Source organism: Prionailurus viverrinus, chromosome A3 (assembly GCF_022837055.1).
Source record: "Prionailurus viverrinus isolate Anna chromosome A3, UM_Priviv_1.0, whole genome shotgun sequence".
Taxonomy (NCBI): domain Eukaryota; kingdom Metazoa; phylum Chordata; class Mammalia; order Carnivora; family Felidae; genus Prionailurus; species Prionailurus viverrinus.
This window is the reverse complement of record NC_062563.1, coordinates 51,403,569-51,423,685: the sequence shown is the minus strand read 5'-3', so window position 1 is coordinate 51,423,685 and position 20,117 is coordinate 51,403,569. Positions and strand designations below refer to the sequence as shown.

General features: G+C 47.8%; 1 protein-coding gene across 5 annotated transcripts in view; it reads left to right on the top strand.

The window, feature by feature from the left end:
• SH3RF3 (SH3 domain containing ring finger 3) overlaps positions 1 to 19,125 on the top strand; it is a 374,857-nt gene extending 355,732 nt beyond the window's left edge. For 4 of the 5 annotated variants that reach the window (XM_047853859.1, XM_047853863.1, XM_047853861.1 and 1 more), the window contains 2 exons: positions 9,142 to 9,476; positions 18,598 to 19,125. In XM_047853859.1, coding sequence (XP_047709815.1) covers positions 9,142 to 9,476; positions 18,598 to 18,766 — 504 coding nt within the window. In that variant the 3' untranslated portion in view covers positions 18,767 to 19,125. The remainder of the gene's footprint in view (positions 1 to 9,141; positions 9,477 to 18,597) is intronic. The other variant, XM_047853860.1, reaches the window with a different exon arrangement.
• The last annotated feature ends 992 nt before the right edge of the window (positions 19,126 to 20,117 follow it).

Here is a 20,117-nt window from a genome sequence, read left to right as displayed (position 1 = left end):
GTTAGTGTGGTTTTGTTGCTTGCAGCATTCCTGCCCTAGACCAGAGACCAGGGGGTTCCTTCATGTTTGGAGCCTGGGTGCACTGTTTCAGGCAACTGAGACGGTATTCTCAGCCTATCATTGCACAAGAGGCTTCCGGAGGATCTGAGACATGTAGCTGGCACTTCAGTCCTATTTGATCTTCCTTTGTGGGTGCATAACCGGATGTGCTGTCGTCATTCCTCTGACCTCAGCCCATGCTACCAGGAAATGAATGCTAGCTGAGGGCCAGATGAATGCATGAACAGTGCTGGCATATACCACCACCATAGCTGAGATTCATGACAGCCATTCCTTGTTGAAAGCCTACTATGTGCAGGGCGCTCTGCTAGGTGCTTTACCTGCTGTCCTCATTCAGTCCTCCTATCAGTGCTGAGGGTATTGTCAATATCCCATCCTGAAGAAGCAGCCCAGGAGAGCAAAGCATTGCCTGTGTCACAAGGGTGGTGGGTAACTGGCAACCCTGTATTTCATCATGATGCAGCCCTCATTAGAGTTCTGTAATCATCGCTCTATGTGTGTACTTCAGTGCCCATCTGTGAAGTGACTTAAACACACAAAAACCTCAACAGTGTATTGCAGGGTGCCTCCCACTTATTGGTGCCATATTGGGATTAGTTCTCAGGGCAAAGCAGTTACAGCTGGCATTAAAATTTGGAATCGAGTCCTGGGTTCAAATCCAGATTGTGCAACTTTCTGGTTGATTACCCTGCATCTGTGGTTTAGAATCTCAGAGACTATGTTTTTCTATTAAGCTGTTTTAAGAACCTAAGAGCTAATTATGTCCAAGACTTAGAACAGTGCCTGGTTCATAGTGAGTTCTCGAGAAAGAATTTGCAGTGTAATTAGTTATATATGTAATTATGTTGTCCATTTTGCATATGAGCAGTTAAGTGACTTGTTCAAGATCAGTCAACTGATAAATGACAGTGACACCCAGCTCTATCTGTCTCCAAGGCTGTCATGATGTGGCTGAATATCTGCTTGAAGTTCCTCAGGGAGACAATATCCTCCACTTCAGGAACTCTTTCTTTCCTGCTGCATTGAACTTGGCTGGTCACCTAAAACCACTTGCCAGGCCCAGCTCCTGAGTATTCTTCTTCTGTTTCTGAGTCTGACAAATTGCTGTGATCACAATGCCTGTGGCTCTGCTTCGAAGGACACAAATCCAACCCCTGCTTTTTCTTCTGTCCATTCAGCTCCCTTTTCAGAGTGCCTAGCATAGTGCCACATGCAGAGCACTGAACTAAGGCTTCACTTAATGGTTTCAATCCTCAGGAAGGGCAAGAGAAGCAGCATGCTGCAGCAGGCATCCCTCCCATCAAAAACAAAAGCTGGAGAAAGCACAATTAGATTGGCATGCTGTTATCTGCTGTTGCCCTTCTTCGTTATTTTCGTGAATCAATTTTCATCTTCGGTCTTTTGTGAGGGCAGCATTTTTGAAGATGTGTTTTAATGTTTAAAATAGCCGATAGCTAAATACACAATTTTTATGTCTCTTTTAATTAGCTTGTTAACTTCTTCCACTTTATTTATGATAGATCTTCAATTCCTCTTCCCTTTCTTAAGACACATTGCATATTTACATTGTTAAAAACCCTTCTCTGCTCTTACAGTAACTGTGTGTTCAGGCATAACCTGAGATGTACTTTTCCCCATCAAAATTTTAACAGGGCATAGCTTTTAATTACCCTTTCCCCATCTCCAATAGGAAACTTTCCAAACATAAAATTCTAATCAAAAGACTTCTGAGTATAACTTGCTACCTAGGAGCCCATCTCAATATATTAAGATAAGGATGCACCGTGTTCCTTGTTTGACTATCTAGAGGCTCCTTGAAGGCCCCGCACTATTTGTCATGACAAATCCATGCGCATCAGGCCTCTGACCATGTTTTAGTCTCACCAGCTCCTTCCTAAATGTACAGCTTCAGGTCATTGTAACAGCTGTGAGGATTGACACCCCCACTTCTCTGAGCTCTGGCCTTCCCAGAGGCCACATGATTTTCCTGACTGCCCATAGGTTGATGTAGCATCTGAGAATTATTTGACATCTTCCTAAACTCATTTTGCTTTCTTTATCTGTTGTGTGAGCCAGAGTTTGCCAGGGCCATGCTCACACAGAGCAGGTTCACTGCTGCAGGGCACATATCCCCCACCTCCTGTCTCCAGCTGGTAGGAGTTGGCATCACCTTCCCTTTAAATGCCCTGTGACTGTCACCATCACTGTCTGTTGCCCCATGGCCCCCACTCAGTCCCCTCACCCATGACCGCAAACTGTTTACCTTGCCAATCCAGAGTCACTCACTCCCCTGCTTCGTGCAGCTCCCAGTGTCTGCCAAGCTGACTTTAGACCCCTCAGCTGGCCCTCTCAGCCACCAAAATGTGCTGTCCCGCTTCCTTTCTCATCTCACAGGCACACCTCACCCCTCCTTTTGGCGAGATCTGCCTCACACCTTCTGATCCCTCAGCCAGACCAAATCACCCACCAGTCCACCCCCATCATTATATCCAATCTGCCCAAGCCTCGAGGCCACCCCTACTGTTCCGTCTTATAAGACAATCTTCTCCATAAGCTAATAACAAAAATTCTCTCTGGTTCATCACATCACTAGATGTGAACTATTATGTTCAAAGCAATAGGTTGCAGTTTTTTCCTTTATTATGTTCCCCCTCTTAAACTAAAAAGAAATACACATTTGACTTAATGACTCAAATATGAAAGTGTCTCACAAAAGCCCAGATCCTCCTTCCTATGCCTGATCATCCCTGTTAATAACTGATATTAACAGTCTGGAGGAATATCTCTATGCTTTTCTCAGAGAGTCTTCAGATGCTCCCAGGTCACTGAGTGTTGACACAAGATCTGAACATGACCCATGACCTATGACCATTGTTGCCTGGATCTCAGTTCATGCAAATGCAGAGTGAAAATGTGTGATTATGTTTGATCTTTTGTTCTCAAAGGTAAAGAGTTCTCAACTGCCCCTTTGACTTTGAACAGAGCATGTACTCATCCACAGGCACAAACATTTGGGGATTTTTCAGGCTGAGGTTTTTCCAGATTATCAGGGCTAAGCAATCAATTCTGAGTCTATGTGCTACCCACCGTATGTAGTCCAGTGTTCTGTGTGTGCCCGACCAATGATTGTAAATGTTGCCCTAAGCAAAAAAGAGTTAAGAAGGTAAGTCTGTTTGAGAGGAACTGTGGCCACCTTCTTTAGCATACATTAACAAAGGAGACAACCTGATTTAAAAAAAATGTGGCACAATAGGTCACATTTACATGTTTACTTCATTCTAATGAAATGAATTGTATCTCTGAAAATTTTAACATCACATTTATAAATCAAATTTATAAAAGCCCTTGGCTTCTTATAATTTCACGGAGAATTTTCCATAATTTTGGTTGACTCTTAACTCCCAGCAGTTCTTAATTTAAGCTTTAGATTTCTTTTTCCTTTTGCCAAGTTTTTACATTGATGTTCTATAAAACAATTAAGGCCCCTAGGGAGACCCCTATTTTTATCATAACAGAAAAACTATTATTCTATTATGTAAAATGTTTTATAGTTTTCCTATAATGAATGAACACCTTCAAATATGTCTCTTTTTTTTAATATTAGGTTACCAAATGGTTCTTTTAAAGTAAGGTATGACTTTATTTTAGTGTGTGTATATATATGTGTGTGTGTGTGTGTGTGTGTGTGTGTGTACACACAATTTTTTTTAATGTTTATTTTTGAGAGAGAGACAGAGACATAACATGAGCAGGGGAGGGAAAGAGAGAGAAGGAGACACAGAATCTGAAGCAGGCTGGACAGCTCAGACCCTCAGATCAGAATCAGCACATCAATCCACACCAATATTCCAAAACACAGCTTTAAAACCCATGCAAGTCCCCTGGACTGGGAATTTAGTAGGTGCTCAGTGAACCTATTTCCTTGTTTTGTCACCTTCCCATGCAGCTGGTCACTTCTCTGGGTTTTTACAGCACTATCTGTAGTCTTCTGAAATCATTAACAGGTTGACACATGACCGTTGGCTTATAATTGATCCCTTCCTGGGTTCTGGATCAGAATCACTTTTTTTGCCCCCATATCAGACCTGCTGAATTAGAATATTTGAGAGTGGGGCTAACATTTACATTCTATCCATCTCTCTGATTGGTTCTTTGTACCTAAAGTTGGAGAGCCAAGAGACCCTGTGTTGGCCTGTGGAGATCTCTCAAGGCAGTCTGAGGGTTAACAGTGACAGGTTAACTGCCTCAGGTGGAAGTGAAATGGATTTTATTCCTTTAACAGAAATGTACTGTGAGCTAACTAGGTTGTAGGTGTTTTGCAAAAACCTAAAAATAGCACATCATATAAACACGTCATAAAAACAGCCACACAATCAAGTATTTGTAACATGAATTCATAGTTTAAAAAGCACTCTTCCATTTGTCATCTTAACAACTTGGTGTCGGTGGAATCAGGACTCAGAGCTAGGTATTCATGCACCAGCCTGGGCTGCCCCTGTGCTCCTATCCTGTTCCATTGACAGAGGAAGAGGAGGCAGGCAGCAAGGGCAGGTTGTCTGCATGGGGAGCTGTGAACGGCCTCACAGAGGACAAGCAGTAAGTAGCTTATCACTCATTTGGGGAGAAGACAGAAGATGAGAGGGAGGCAGGCATTTTGTTCCCACAGTTCAGACTGGAGGACCCCCACAAGGCTGAAATGGCTGCACCATGGCCATTCAGAGCAACCTAGGGATGGAAAGTGACCCTCCTCAGGAGAGGGGAATTTAGGCCACAGATGGAGACAGCAGAATGCTGACACAAAGTTGTGTAGGAAAGCAGTGACTCCTCTAAAACATACCTAAAATGAGCTCCAAAAATATAAAGGAGATACCATTCTCTGCATCTCACTGGGCTCATAAAAGTCCCTAATTTAGTCCTGGTCCCTGGAGAAACCCCAACAAACCCATTGTTCTTTGATAAACTTTTAGCCCACATTAACCCGAAATTGTATCCTCTAAAACCTCTTATTGTCCAATGGTGTTGCCCCTAAATTGATTGGTGAGCCTTTTCCCACCACCTTCAAAGTGCCCATTAGCTGATTCTAACATACATCACCCAGAATAGGGCAGCCACCAGGGGAAGGGCTTGGAATATCTACATCCATATTCCATGAATTCTGTGTACATGATAGTTCACCAAATTTCACAGCAACTTGTAGTAACTGGATCCTGAAGGCATTAGCAGAATTCTGTCATGGACAGCAAAGGAGAGGGTATTCCAGTCATGACATAAGTATTTGCCAAAGTCAAATTAAGAAAGCGATCAGTCATACTTAATCCTGGAAAACTGAGACAGGAAAATTATCCATCACATTCATGCACCTCTTTCCAAACCACAGCTAAGGCTGGATTTCCATGCAAACATGCTAAGCAGACCAGTGGCTTTATCTTCCCCTCACAACACATCCTACTGTGGCACAGCCAGGGCTTTCTGTCCTGTGTCTTGCAACAGAGTGTTTGTTGATCAGACCTCTTCTTTGATCATGAGGCAGGACACCACCATATGGACCACAAGAGCTGTCATGCTGGCTGACAACTGGGCCCTGGTCAGTTCCTTTTATCTTTTTAACCTGCTGGGATGTCCCAAGAAGGGCCATGGTTTCACTCCTGAAACTTTTTTTTTTTTACATTTATTTAATTTTTGAGAGACAGAGACAGAGCACTAGTCGAGAGGGACAGAGAGAGAGGGAGACACAGAATCCGAAGCAGGCTCCAGGCTCTGAGCTGTCAGCACAGAGCCCGACGTGGGGCTCAAACCCACAAACCATGAGATCGTGACCTGAGCCGAAGTCAGAAGCTCAACTGACTGAGCCACCCAGGCACCCTTTACCCCTGAAACTTCTAACAGGAGGCTCCCTACCTGCCCTGGGCACGTCCTCATTCTATCTCCTTCCACCTTTTTTTTTTTAATTTTTTTTTTAACATTTATTTATTTTTGAGACAGAGAGAGACAGAGGATGAACGGGGGAGGGGCAGAGAGAGAGGGAGACACAGAATCTGAAACAGGCTCCGGGCTCTGAGCAGTCAGCACAGAGCCCGACGCGGGGCTCGAACCCACATACCGCGAGATCGTGACCTGAGCCGAAGTCGGATGCTTAATCGACTGAGCCACCCAGGCGCCCCCTCCTTCCACCTTTAATTCATATGTAGAAGAGGCCAGGGACACTAGCTCTGAATATAGGTGAGGTAGGTGGATATGGTGCAGCCAACACTTGTCCCAGGGGCATGGGGACAGTCACTCTGAAAACGCTTTCCCACATGGAGCCCCTTTGACCGGGACACTGGCCACATCTTGCACGCAGGTGCTCCCCCACTGGGCACGTGCACCCTGACTTATGGATTGTTGGCAGGACCAGCCGACACTCCAGCATCATGGCCCAGAGGGGCTGTCCCTGCACTGTCAAATTGCTCCACACATGGTTGCTGGCCGAGTGTCCAGGCTTCACACTCTGGTTCCAGAAGACTACATGGCCTGATGCCAGGGCTGGCCTGCACCCTTCCCTATGATCTCTATGAGCTAGGCCCAGCCCAAGATGGCAGCAGCAAAGGCAGGTCAACCCACAGCCCTTCAGGGACTACAGACTATGCCAGGCAGTGGCTCCTGTCCCCTCAGGGCTTTGGCTGGGCTGCAGATCCATTTCACGCCATGCATAATTTTATGTAAGTGCATATGCTTATGTATGTATACAATTCTTGAAGTTGTACAGTCTCCAGCTTCACCATCCCATTGGATTAATAACTGGAATTTGAGAATTTGATAGCATGTAGCTTTTGTGATATTCAACCTGCATTCTGTGCATCTGGGTGTTTAGTTTGGGTGTACACATGGCTCCCTAGACTCATTGGGCAGGCTCATCCTTCCGGAGCCCCCAGAGGGCCGTGAACCATCAGACACCACCCCTCACGCCTACACTGTGTCCTCCTACCTCTAGTGCCCTCCCCTTCATGGTCTCAGGTTAGGAGACTATCATCATGAGGAACCAGACACACACTGCCACCCACCAGCACCTCTCAATGGCAGTGGCCTCAGGAGCCCCAGCTACTTGGGAGACAAGGATCCCTCTGAGCCAGATATGTGGTGCCCCCTCGTGGCCAAACTAGTGAAACTCTCATAAGTGTGTCATAGAACTCCTTTATGGATGTTGAAGCAGGACAGAGCTAGGAAACATAAACAGAGAGGGTTGCCCTTTGCTGCATTACCCCACACCAACCTGCTCCCCACCAGCCTGGGGCTCACCCATGCCAGAAATTCCTCACTATGGACAGTCTTCAGAACATCTACTTCCCTTCTTTCTGTCAATATCAGTGCTAACAGTAGAGGAAAAAAAACATGGACTTGTTCATACTAAAGTGTTATTGACTTAGCTTAAGGATATGCATATCCCTAATGTGTGAATTTTAAGAAGATTTCAGCATCAGTGTGGTGATGCTGAAATCATCCCCCAGTAGTCTCTAACCCTGCAGACAGGAAGGTGAGAAGAGGATGTCTGCCTTCTATCCACCTCAGGGTCTACTGAGCCCTGTGACCAAAGCAGACTCTTTGATAGGCATCACTGACTCAGTGGCTATACTTTCAGACTTCCGTGTGCTGCCATTGTTTTACGCCATGTGCCCTGCCACCTAATTTCCATTGAACATTAAAAAACTGAACTCTATTAAAGCCATAAAAATGGTCAGATTCCAAGGCAAGCGTGTTGTTCTAAAAGCACTTCTGCATGTACACACTTTCTCTTTCACAAACAACTCTCTAGATAGCAATGTTTCTCATGTTTCCTTATGTGCTTCAGTGTAATCAGCACATGCTGAGGGAGGCTGAGGTGCCCCTTCACTGACAGTGATATGCAGAATTCAGAGCAAACATGGTGGCTGGTCCAGGCCACCCAAGGACACTGCCTGGATCTTTTCTTTCTCCAGGTCTGTGTTGCCACCCCAACCTGGCTCTCATTTACATATTGAGAGTCTGCTTTGAGCTCCCAGGATGTGAGACTAAGGAGAGAAGCTCCTTCAGGGCCAAGAGAGTACTAAATGGGGCCTCTGATGAAGACCCTATACTGGTCGTGCCTGCCACTGGTGTGGGGTGTGTGGTGGGGAGTCCTCCATGAGAACTGGGAGTGAACTATGGAGCAGGAGAGGTGTCTACACATCCTAGTAGGAGAGCGTATCGATAGCCTCATGATTATAAGGGCAGATTCTTCTGATTATCTCATTAGTTTTGTGTGTAAGGAGCCACGACCTGAATGTTGTCATATCCTGTAATAGCTCTCTTAAGATAAGGAAGCCACCTGCTGAGTGAAGCAGTTTTATCAGGGTGTTTCCCATTGACAGAATTCAGGGCATGAGGAGAAGTTGCCCCCATGGGGGGCTGCTTCAGCTCTGAGACCTCAGCTCGGGTCCTCCCTGCCTGCAAATGGCTTTCTTGGGGAATATATGTGATGCACACATGTGCTCGCGCGCACACACACACTGCAGGTTTCTTGTGTGGTATAAATAATTTTGTGCCAGAAAAGTTTGAATACAGTGTTGCCCAGTTTCCAAATGAAGCTGTGTCTAGGATACATGACCTTTGCTTCTATAAACCCGGTGGGGGTTGAGGAAGCTAATCTCAGCCTGATGTAAAATAATTACACACTTCTCCCAGGTAAAGAGAGACAAATGATGTTGACTCCTGGCTCCTTGGAGTCTTACCAGTCTGGGACGGTCCTGTGATGGTGAGGAGGTGTGTTGTCGGGAGGGCCCCCCCCCCCGTCCCCCCACCTCCCTATTCCTGCAGCACTCTCTCCTGGGAACAGCACCCTCTCCTGGGAATAGCACCTTCTGGTCTGCCCCAGGGCCTCCTGGGTCTGTTCTGGGCACTTGCACCAGATTTGGGGAAAGGAAAGAAAACAAGAGTTGGAAAACCTTTCAGTCTTAGCTTTGTTTTCTTCCTCTAACCAGCTTAACAAGATTATGTTTAAAGTTTCCAAATAAGATTATACTTCCCTCCTCCAACAAGGGCATTTAGGAGTATTAACCCACTGGATTTCAATTCTGTGTGTCTTTCCAGAAAGAGAAGAAAAGTGGGCTGCTGAAGCTTCTTGCTGGGGCGTCTACCAAGAAGAAATCTCGCTCCCCACCATCCATTTCTCCAACCCACGATGCCCTGGTGGCAGTGGACACCTCACTCCAGGGTGCCGTGGGACCCGAAGTATCCTCACTGTCCATCCATGGCAGGGCAGGGTCCTGCCCCATAGAGAGCGAGATGCAGGGTGCAGTGGGGATGGAGCCACTGCACAGAAAGGCAGGCTCCTTGGATCTGAACTTCTCCTCATCTCCCTCCAGGCAAGCACCTCTCTCCATGGCTGCCATCCGTCCGGAACCCAAGCCTTTGTCCAGGGAGAGGTAAGGGCAGGGAGGGTGGGCTCGTATCCTCTGGGGCCTTGGTATGGGCTGGTCTCTGAGATTGGAGTCATTTGGGGAGAGCAGTGACAATAGGGATTTTCTGAGGATTAAATTTACCAAATGTCCCTCTTACCCACATCTACTCAGTTCCTGAGCTTGGATGGTGAGCATCAGATAAAAGGCATTAGGGGGGCGCCTGGGTGGCTCAGTTGGTTGAGCATCTGACTTTAGCTCAGGTCATGATCTCGCAGTTCATGAGTTCGAGCCCCACCTAGGGCTCTCTGCTGACATGTCTGAGCCTGAAGCCTGCTTCGGATTCAGTGTCTCCCTCTCTCTCTCTGCCCCTCCCCTGCTCGCTTGCTCTTTCTCTCTCTGTCTCCCTCAAAAATAAAAAATAAACATTAAAAAAAAAGATAAAAAGCATTTGGGAATGAAGAGGAGCCTATTTCATGTTCTGAATCCATATGGGTCCTGAGTTTGGGATTTGCAAGGGATTCATCAGGAAACTTGGCAGAACTGATGGGGCACTGAGCCCAGAGAGTGAGCAATGATGCTAGTGAGAGGACTGTCTCCCCTCAACCCTGTGGGAAACCTGGAGTGGACCCCTGGACTGAGTCCTATGGCCTGTGTACCCCACCCCAGAGGCAGCTTTTCTTGAGGCTCAACCCACTCTGACATCTTAGAATTATAAAACATTACCCCCAAATTGGCCTCAAGGTATATAGTCTGTTGGGTTAAACCGTACAAAAGTGACAACATTCATTTTTTTTTTTTACCAAAACCAGAAATTTCATAGAGTTCAGCCTAGAGTTATACAGAGCAGTAAACTGAGTCCACCGAGGGCCCTCACGTGCTTGACTTTTATAAGGGGTCAGAGGCTGGCATCTTGCTCAGCTGATGGGCCCGTTTGGGTTAGTCCTTAGAGAGCTTCAGATAAGGGCTGAAGGCACTCCAGTGAGAGGTGATGGTGTCCAATCTGGATAGCACAGAAGTACTTTCCCTTCCATGTGCCTTCTTTGTTGGAACGCTGCTTAAATAGTAAACATGCGAGCAGTCTCCTCAGGAAACAGTCCTGGCATTTCTGTCTGAATCCTCCCTCACCTCGGACTCACTGCCTGATGGCCAGCTCCTCCCCATGGACCCCAGTGCTGAAGCCTGAGAAGGGTACCACTGTCCTGAGCATCCACTAACCCCCAGTGCCAATGCAGGGCTAGTTAAGTTCTGTCTAAATGGGGGGTGACACGCCTTTTCTGTCAAGGCCTAGATAGTAAATTCTGCAGACACTGCAGGTCTCTGTCACAACTCTCACCTCTGCTGTGCCGGCATGAAGGCAGCCATAGACAATATGGAAGCAAAGGGCGTGGGAACTCCAGTAAAACTCTACTTATGGACACCAAAATTTTAATTTCATTTAATTTTCTTGTGTCATGAAATATTTTTCTTATTTTTATTTATTTTTCAACCATTTAAAATTGTAACAGCGTTCTTAGCTCTCAGACCACACAAATAAGCTGCAGTCCACTTTGCCAAGGCATACCCAGATGATGGGCTTCAGGGCTGGGTTGATGCTGTGGTGTTGAGACCCAGCGCCACTGAGAGAACAGTCTCCACGGGCAGCAGAGGGACAACATGAGCTGGTTACGGATTTCCGATAAGCAGTTGTCATGTCAGTCCATATTTACACCTGTTTTTAGAATGAAAGCTCTGTGCTCTGTGCAGGGGGAGATTCAGACACTCAACAATCAGTATGGACTTGGGCCATAAACACCCAGAATGGCCATGCTGTGTATGCAGCTTAGCATCTGCTGGCATTGTTCTAGGTGCCTTGTGTGTGTTACCTCAGGTGATTCTTGTAACAACCCTACGAATTTAGTATCCCCATCTTCTTGAAAGGCTAAGTAACTTGCTCAAGATCACACAGCTAAAAGTAACTAGCCAAGCCAGAGATTGAATTCAAGGCTTTCCAGCCACAGAGCCTGGTCTCTGAACCACTTTGAGGAGCATGGTCAGCAGCTGCCCAAGGTGCAACTTGCCCACAAAGGGTTCTGGGTGTCTCTGGCTTTAAAACAGTATGGACCGTATCACAGCCTTGCCAGGATATCAACATCTGCCTCTGGATCCTCAGCAATTGATCACCACCCCCTTGTTGGTTCAAGATATACTTGCTGTCCAAACTCCGTCACAGCAGGATCCATTACTGTGAGGTGCGTTCCCCACAGCAAACCCCCAGACCCTGAGGAGACTGGATTCACACCTTACCTCACATCACACACACACACATACACACACCCCCACCACCACACCCATACCACACCCCACACACACCAAACACAACACCACACCACATGTGCACATATAGCACATATCACACACACGCACATCCTCAGACATACACACATGCACAACATATACCACACATCTCACAGAAATACCACACAGACACCACACATACCACATATCACACATTCACCACACACCTCATACCACACCACATACATATACACACCACACACACACACATACCACATACACACTTAACATACATCTCACACAAATACCATACTCACACACCAAACACATACCACACCACACATGCCCACACACCATATACCATACACACACCACACACACATACACACCACACACACACTTCACACACACCATATACCACAGACACCTCACATCTCACACAAACACCACACACACACACACACACACACGCACACACACAGGCACACATGTTCTCTTTCTTTCTCCATTTCCCTCCAAGGAGCCTCCTCCAACTTTGGGCAGCTCTTTCATGTCAGAACCTTCATCCTTCCATAAGACCAACCCCCAGATGCCTATGATTTCTTAATGTGGTTCCCATTCCCTCTGCCCCAGGTAACAAAGTTGGTGGCTCCTGAGAAAGATAGGCCGAGATATTTCAAAGCTGTTCTCATGTCTCCCCTAAGTTTCTGTTCTCCCTAGATCCCTCAACTTCCAGACTCCTTAATAAAAGGTCTTAAAATACCCTGTTCTACTAAACCATGGAAGTCATGATTAACTAGAAAGATCAGAGAATTACTCTCATTCTGTGAATATTCCATCTAATCAGGGCTTATTGTACCCAGAGACTTTTGGCACCCTGCTTGTCCCCAGCACTCTGTGAAGCTCATTAGTGATGAGAGTTTTCAAAATACAGCCTGAAATGAAACTGCTGCCTAATGAGCCCCCAAATGCCCCCTTCTCTCGCCCTGTGCAGCCCCTAGGCTGCCTTGTGTCCTAGGAAGCCCCAGCATGTTGGAGCAAGGGTGTAACAATGGAAAGGCTTAGTCTTTAGGCTGGGGCAGCTCCAGAAAGTGCTTGGCCTTGGGCCCTGCAGGCTTGTGAATAAAACTTAGCTCACAGCTGGAGGGGAGCAGCTGTAACAGGAATCCCTGCTATGGAGGCCCTGGGCACTCACTTGCAAGCCACGTATCTGCAGAGTGCCTGCCGTGTGCAAGGCCACTTTAAGGTTTGAAGGGGGGAGAGCAGCAAAGGGCAGGTGGGGTTCAGATTCAAGGCTTCCACCACTAGCTCACTGAGGAAGGGGCATCTCTCACCTGGAGTGGCTAGGCTCTGGGTGCTACAAGGCTGCCTCTTGCATGTTCTGAGTGTCTCCTATGTACAAACTCCCTGGGATGTAACAATTTCCCTCCTGAGGATTCAGGAAGACACTGGGAGCGTCTCTCCTAACTGTTCCCAGAGAAAGGAAGTTTGGGCCGCCCAGAGGAGTGAACCACGGAGAACTCCCCCAGGTCTGGTTGGCCAGGCCTGCACTTCAGCTCACTAGAGGCAGGTTCAGCTCTCAGGAGATCTGTAAGAGCCAAACTCACAGGCCTGATGTGTAAACCAGAGTGCCGATTACTAACCCTTCCTCGGGAACCTAATCCTTGGACCATCTGGACATGTTATGCCCTATGGACAATGTGCAGGGAGCCACATTTCTAGAGGTTACTTGGGGAACTCATAACAGCAGTATAGTTATGGGATCCAGTAGTACTGTCTAACGTCCCATCTCCCCAGCAGGGATATGCTGACCCTGGGCAGGTCTGGCTGAGTTCTTGGGCCAGCCGCCCTGCACCCATCCTCTGAATGCCTGCCTCCTGGCTCTCTTGAACCTCGGAGAAGTTGCAGAGTGGCTCTGAAATATCGGCACACTTACCTCTTATCATCCATTTCACCCAAATAGGCATCTTCATTTCTTCGAGTCCCAGTTCCCCCATATACAAAGTGGGGATATTAATACCTATCTGATAGTTATAATATTTGTAAAATGCATAGATCAATACCTGGGAAATTATGAATTCATAATAAGAGCAACAATAACATATTAAATGACGTATATGATTATATGAAATGGTATGACATATACAATAATAAGATGGTGGTGCCCCCAATGTTGCCTGGCACCCCTTCCTCTACTTTTTATTGGCACAATCTTTTCTCCCATATGTTCACACACTCAGTCTATTTATCCTCACCTCTTACTGGCCTGTGAGTTGTTTGGCTTTGTTAGGATTTAAGGGTTTTTTTGATCTATTATGTCTCATGGTAGGCAGAACAATGGCTTCCCAAAGATGTCTGTGCCCTGATCCCCCAAACTGTGACTTACATGGGGGACTTACATGGCCTAGAGGAATGAAGGCTGCAGGCATGATAGAAGTTGCTAACCAGCTGACTCTAAAATGGAGAGATCATCCTGGATTATCCAGGCGGGCCCAGTGTGATCACAGAGTCCCTCTAAGGAGAAGAGGAAGGCAGCAGAGAGGGTCAAAGTGATGCAGTGTGAGGACTCAACTGGCCATTGCTGGCTCTGAAGATGGAGGAAGGGGCCTTTGGCCAGGAATGTAGACAGCTTCTAAGAGCTGCAAAAAGCAGGGGAGTGAATTACTCCCAGAGCCTTCAAAAGGAATGCACTCTGGGTGACTACATTGGATGTCTGACTTAACTGTAAGATAAGAAATTATGCCACTAAGTTTGTGGAAATTTGTTATAACAGCAACAAGCACCTAATACATGTGCTGATATTGTAGCTTAGTGTTTGGGGTTTAGGCATACTCTTATTTCCAAGTTCCTAGAGGGAAACTGCTCTGTGATGATCACATCCACCATCTCGGGGGTCACTCACCCTCAGTAGGCACTGAAGCAAATGCTCTGAAAAGCCTGCCACTCAGAGGGCCTCCCGGTGACCCCTGTTGTCAGGAGGAGAGCATATGACACAGGAGGAGGACATGCCAAACCTCACACATAAAGCTAATTGCAATATGCAGTGGTAAGAATTCATTCTGATTTTGAGCCTTTTGATTTCCTGAATCTTATGTCTGAAAATTAGTTGTGGTTGACCTAACCTTAACTCAGCACAAGGCAGTCTCTTATAATTTATGACGCCACAGTCATAACACAGGAGTAGCTGCTGTCCTTAACTGTTCATTTGGCCCTTTGTGTCTATAACAGGGAGTATCAATTACTTTCATGCAGCAGGAAAAATAGCTCAGAGTCTTGGAATGATCTGGACAAGAACGTTAAATGCTCGACTCTTATACATTAGGCCCACATCATCCATCTGGGCTCATTAAATCATTGAATTACTCAGAAGCACCAAATTACTTTTTTTTTTTCTAGCAAATTACATTTTCAGAGTTGCTTGTTTGCTTCACATCTGGCAGTTGAGGCAAAAGCCAAAACTTGTGTTTGAAGTCTGAGAAATCATCTCACTCTTTGCCTTCTCATCCTTGGGGAAGAGAAGGAGGCAGGTGTTTGGAGAAAAGGTGGAGGGTGGCAGAGAGCCACAGATAGGGCTGGTACTGGTCTCTGTAGCTGCACACACGGCCTGAGTGCCGGACATATGGGAACTGATTTTACAGACTATTCCTACCTCCTCAAGGCCATCTGTCATCGGGGAGTGGCCAGCAGGCAGCTGTTTGCAGAGATTCTGGGCTGAGAGGAAAGCGAGAGGCATACTGTATTTTTCTCTCTCCTTTATACCCCCAAAGCCAGCATGTAGAGCCTGGAGAGTTATGAGAACTGGCCCAACCCTCCTAAACCTGCAGCCCTTCCAAAGCACTCAGCATGCCTGGCCAGCCCTGGTCCCTAAGCAGTAGGAACCCTGCTTGTCTGCTAAGTCAGACTCAGGAGTCACCTTTCTCTCTCCCCGCTGGTCTCAACAGCCTGGAATACACTGGGACTGTGAGCTCCCCAGAGTGGAGCCTGGGTCTTCTCTGCCTGTGCATTGTCTCCTCAGCCTTCACAGCACCAATCCCAGATGCCCCAAACCATGGCTTCCCTGTCCTAACCCCAATGGGCCAGCACCCCAACCCCTCTGAGCAGGTGGTTGAAGAACGAAGACTTGCCTAGAGCTTTCACCTTAATTCTCAAACAATAGCAAGTTAAACATTCACCCACAGAACTTGCTGAAAATCCATACTCCTGGCCCCATTCCCACAGTTTCATCAAGTAGGTCTGGCACAGAGCCAGGATTCTGACCTAGAGGCCCTGAAGTCTACAGCCACATTTGAAGAAATGCTGACATAGGAACTCTTTTGGTTACAATGTCCTGGTTTTCCAAAAGCAGAATATACAGGTCAGAGGCTTCACATTTAGAGCCCCTTGAGGATCCTCAGGACAGCCAGCTGCTTGGGACACCTGGATGATCTCTTTCAGAGGCCATGTGTATGGCTGTGGCTTATGGGGGAGGCAGGACCCAGGGGACAGGCCTTCACAGCTGACAGCCCAAGGAAGACTGAGGGAAAAGGAATACCCCACCTTCTTGCCCCAGCCAGTGGGCCAGGACCACAGCCAGGCACTGCCAGGGAAGAGGGGAGCAGCAGGACAGTGCCTCCTGGGGGTGGCCTTTCTAGTCCAGGTCAGGCCCTGGGCCTCTGAGTCCCAGCATTGCCAACCACCCAGTATGTGGTTCCTCCCAGGTTCATCTCCTATGCATGGATGGATGACCCAGTCCCTTAAGGCCTGCTGGTCATCCTGCTCCTGGGCCATTAGTCTGGCCAACGTTCCCCTCCTATGGCCAGTGGCTGACAGCAGGAGCTGAAGTGTACACTGTGGGCTGGGGGGAGGCATTGTTTGCTGGGTGGTTGCTATGGAGCTGCAGGCCCAGATACAGGCACCACTGGACCTCTCCGAGCCAGCTGCCACCAGCCACTGACACCTTTGCGCCTCCGCCTGCCTGGTTACTCTGGCTCCCCAGCAGCTCCACCTGACTGACAGCACCACCCCCTGGCCTCCAGGTGCCCTCCTGCATGTATGAATAGTGCTCCTGTGTGCAAGTCTTGTCCTAGGCACTGGGCACACCACAGGGAGCACAGGGTAACAGTTGCTGCTCTGGGGGCTTGCATGCTAGTGTGGGAGACCTGTGCTAAGCACTAAGCATGGTGAATAGGGCCAAGCTGGCTTGTGGAAGGCGAGATTGCTCCAGAGAGCGCATCAGGGAAGTGGCAGGCAAGAGCAGCCCGGACAAGGGAGTCCTGAGCTGGGGGAGATTGAGGAGTGCACATGTGCTCAGAGAGCAAAGAGAACACAGAAGCTTTTCCCCAACTTTGGCTTCTGTTCTGAGCAGAGGAAGGCTGTGGTCTGCCTATGTTTTCACTGTGTGGTTGCTGACTGCAGAGAACCTGGAGTGGAGCGAGGGTCCAGCAGGGGTCCCAAGTGGGGAGCCTCCATGACCAGAGAGGAACCCTCCAGATGTGGGTGTAACTCTCCAGATGTAGGCTCTGGAGCGACTTCCAGCTAGGGGTTTTCAGGGATTGAGAGTGGTTGCATCCTCCCGGCTATAAAACCCACCCACAGTTAGGACTTGGACATTGCAGAGAAGCTTCACTTCACGTGCCCAGTGGGGTGGGCAGGTCCCTCTCAGCTCCTCCCTCCTCCCCCTCAGCATTGAGGTGCAGGCCCAGTCTAGTGTTGAGCACACCTGCCCCTGAGGAGTTCCCTGAGGGGGCAGGGAGGCACAGCTGGCTGGAGGGTGGGGACAGAAGATTCCAGACAGGCTGAGCAGCAGCGAGGAACATGGGCACCAGGGCACATGCTGGTTTGCCTTTGGTGGTGTTTTAGAACATTGACCCTCAGAGTGAGCACAACTTCTTTTTAACCTTCCTCTGAGGCCCGGTGGACAGGTGTGTGGTGTGGGATGTGTGCTTGATCCTGGGGCTCTGGATCCCCAGCCAGCTGCCAGCCAGAGGGTCAGATTTGTCTCAGATTCAGGGAGCTGTGCGTGGCAGCACCCAGCGCCCCCACCCATGCCCTGGACCTGCCGTAGCCATGAGGGGTCCTCAGGGGTCTGTGCTAAGTTAGAGCTCAGGCCCACAGCTCCACTTTGAGTCCCCTATGGGAATAATTATGTCTCCAGTTGGATTTTATGTCATGTTGGTCTGAAATGAGGTTCCACAGAGGCCTCAGAGGCTGCAGGGAAGCACCCAGGTTTTTTGGAAATGAGATGTGTAAAAAATTGGGCTTCATTTATGATGTGATTTCATCCAGTTCAGGTGCTAAGGTAAGATTTTTGGAGCACATTTAAAAAGAGTAACCATTTTACCATACAAGGTCCAGAACACTTTCACACATCGTGTGGGACATCCATTTAAGAGGCGTCCCCCACCCTCCCTGTTCCTCAGACAAAGAAGCTGACACTCCAGAGGTCAGGACAACTAGCCTGGCATCATGCAGCCAGGACAGGACAGAACTGAGGACACAACTAAGTGTCCTGCCCATACCCCAGTGCCTGCCCCAGGACTGAAGTGGCTGTCCCAGGCCCCACCTCAGAGGAGGCCACTGTCCAAAATGGGCTGGAGGGAGAGACTGTCTCTCAGGCAAAAATGTTCCAGCTGCATAGATCGGGCTCCAAAAGGACACGGAGGGGAAATTATTTTTTAATTTTAATTAAAAAATGAAAAAGTGGTGTAAAAATTAAAATCAAAGTAGAAATTTTTAAAAGTGGGGGAAGTAACCCCAAATTATAATAATTACACCAGATGGGGAAAAGGAAAGGAAGAACAAAGAGAGAGACCTTGCAAGCAGGCCCTGGGGTGTCATCCTCCAGCCTAGGGTCAGACTCACCCAATGTGGTATCTGTTTCCCCCCCCACCAGGTACCGCGTGGTGGTCTCTTACCCTCCCCAGAGCGAGGCAGAGATCGAGCTGAAGGAAGGTGACATTGTCTTTGTGCACAAGAAGCGTGAGGACGGCTGGTACAAGGGGACCCTGCAGAGGAATGGCCGCACCGGTCTCTTCCCGGGAAGCTTCGTAGAGAGCTTCTGAGGACACACTCTCCACACCCCACTCCCCAGGCATGAAGGCTCCCTGGGATCCCCAGGGCACAACAAGAGAAGTCAAGGCTGTCCTGAGGGTCCCAGGTCCCTTTCAAGGCTCCTGACATGGCCACCCTGGATGGGGGTGGGAGCCCATAACTCCCAACCAAGAGCACACCCTGGGGTTGTTCTCTGACAAAATGCTTCCCTCTGCATAAACTGTAAAGAAATATCTTTGAAAAGAGAAGCTGCTGATGCGGGTTGATTTGCTCTGTGACTTACTGCTAAGCTGCAGCATTCTTGTTTGCTGCCTATGCAAGGCCGAAAGCTGCAGAAGGGCTGTGGGGGTTGGGCGGTGGGCATGGCGCCCAGGGCGTTTGAAGATTGTCTTTATGGGTTGCCCTGGGCTTCTTGGGGGGGGGGGGTCCAGATTGCTCCATCACCTCTCTATATACCTCAGTCACCTGCCACCTGGCCACTCAGCAAGGGTGTTCCTGGCCCAGGGCCTTTGCTGGGTCCCCAGAGTCCCTGGGGAAGCCCAGCATGCAGCTCCTGTTGGAGGCGCAAGATCGCACTTGGCTTTGTTTCCTGCCCGTCGTATTATAAGCCACATGTTTCGTTTTGCCACCACTGTCCCTTTGCATTGCTTCTTTCTTACAACATCTTTTTAAAGTAAAACTGTTAGACTTTCTATATTTCTAATAGGTCATACATTGCCTATTTTTCATACATCTGGTGCTGCCTTTTTGTAAAACCAATAATGACTTGGTTGAGCTTGAAAGAAAAAATGTCTGAGATGATAATCAAGTGGACAGAATTTTTATATGTACCATGTGAATTTTGGAAAACTGAAAAGTCCACGCACTCAATATCACTGTTGGCTACTATTCTGTGGATAAGAGGGAATCCATTTAAGTGGTTGGAGGGAGTTTAGAAAAAGCCAATTTCTTTAAACCTTTACCAAAGCCCCATGCTATGTCTAGACAGTGGTAATTATTATTCAAGAACTGGAAGCATTTCAAGTAAGGGTCACTATAATTGCCTTTTGTGTGGCAGTAAAAAGAACATGAAGGTCAACCCCAGCCTAGGAAGGCAGAATTTTCCTTTTATTGCTTTAGAGAAAATGACTACAATTAGCATTATCAAAGTATGATTTCTCACTACTGAAATGTGTAGTTTTTAACCACAATTCAGATTTCCCACCCTATGATGGGTTTGTCTTTTTTTTTTTTTTTTAATAAATGTGTCCCTATCAGGCAGTACAAATATTGGTCTAGAGACTGGAAGTACAATGAGGAGAACAAGGGATTTGAGGCATTGCTGCAGATTTGAAGAATTCAAGGGAGCTGGGAGAAGAGACA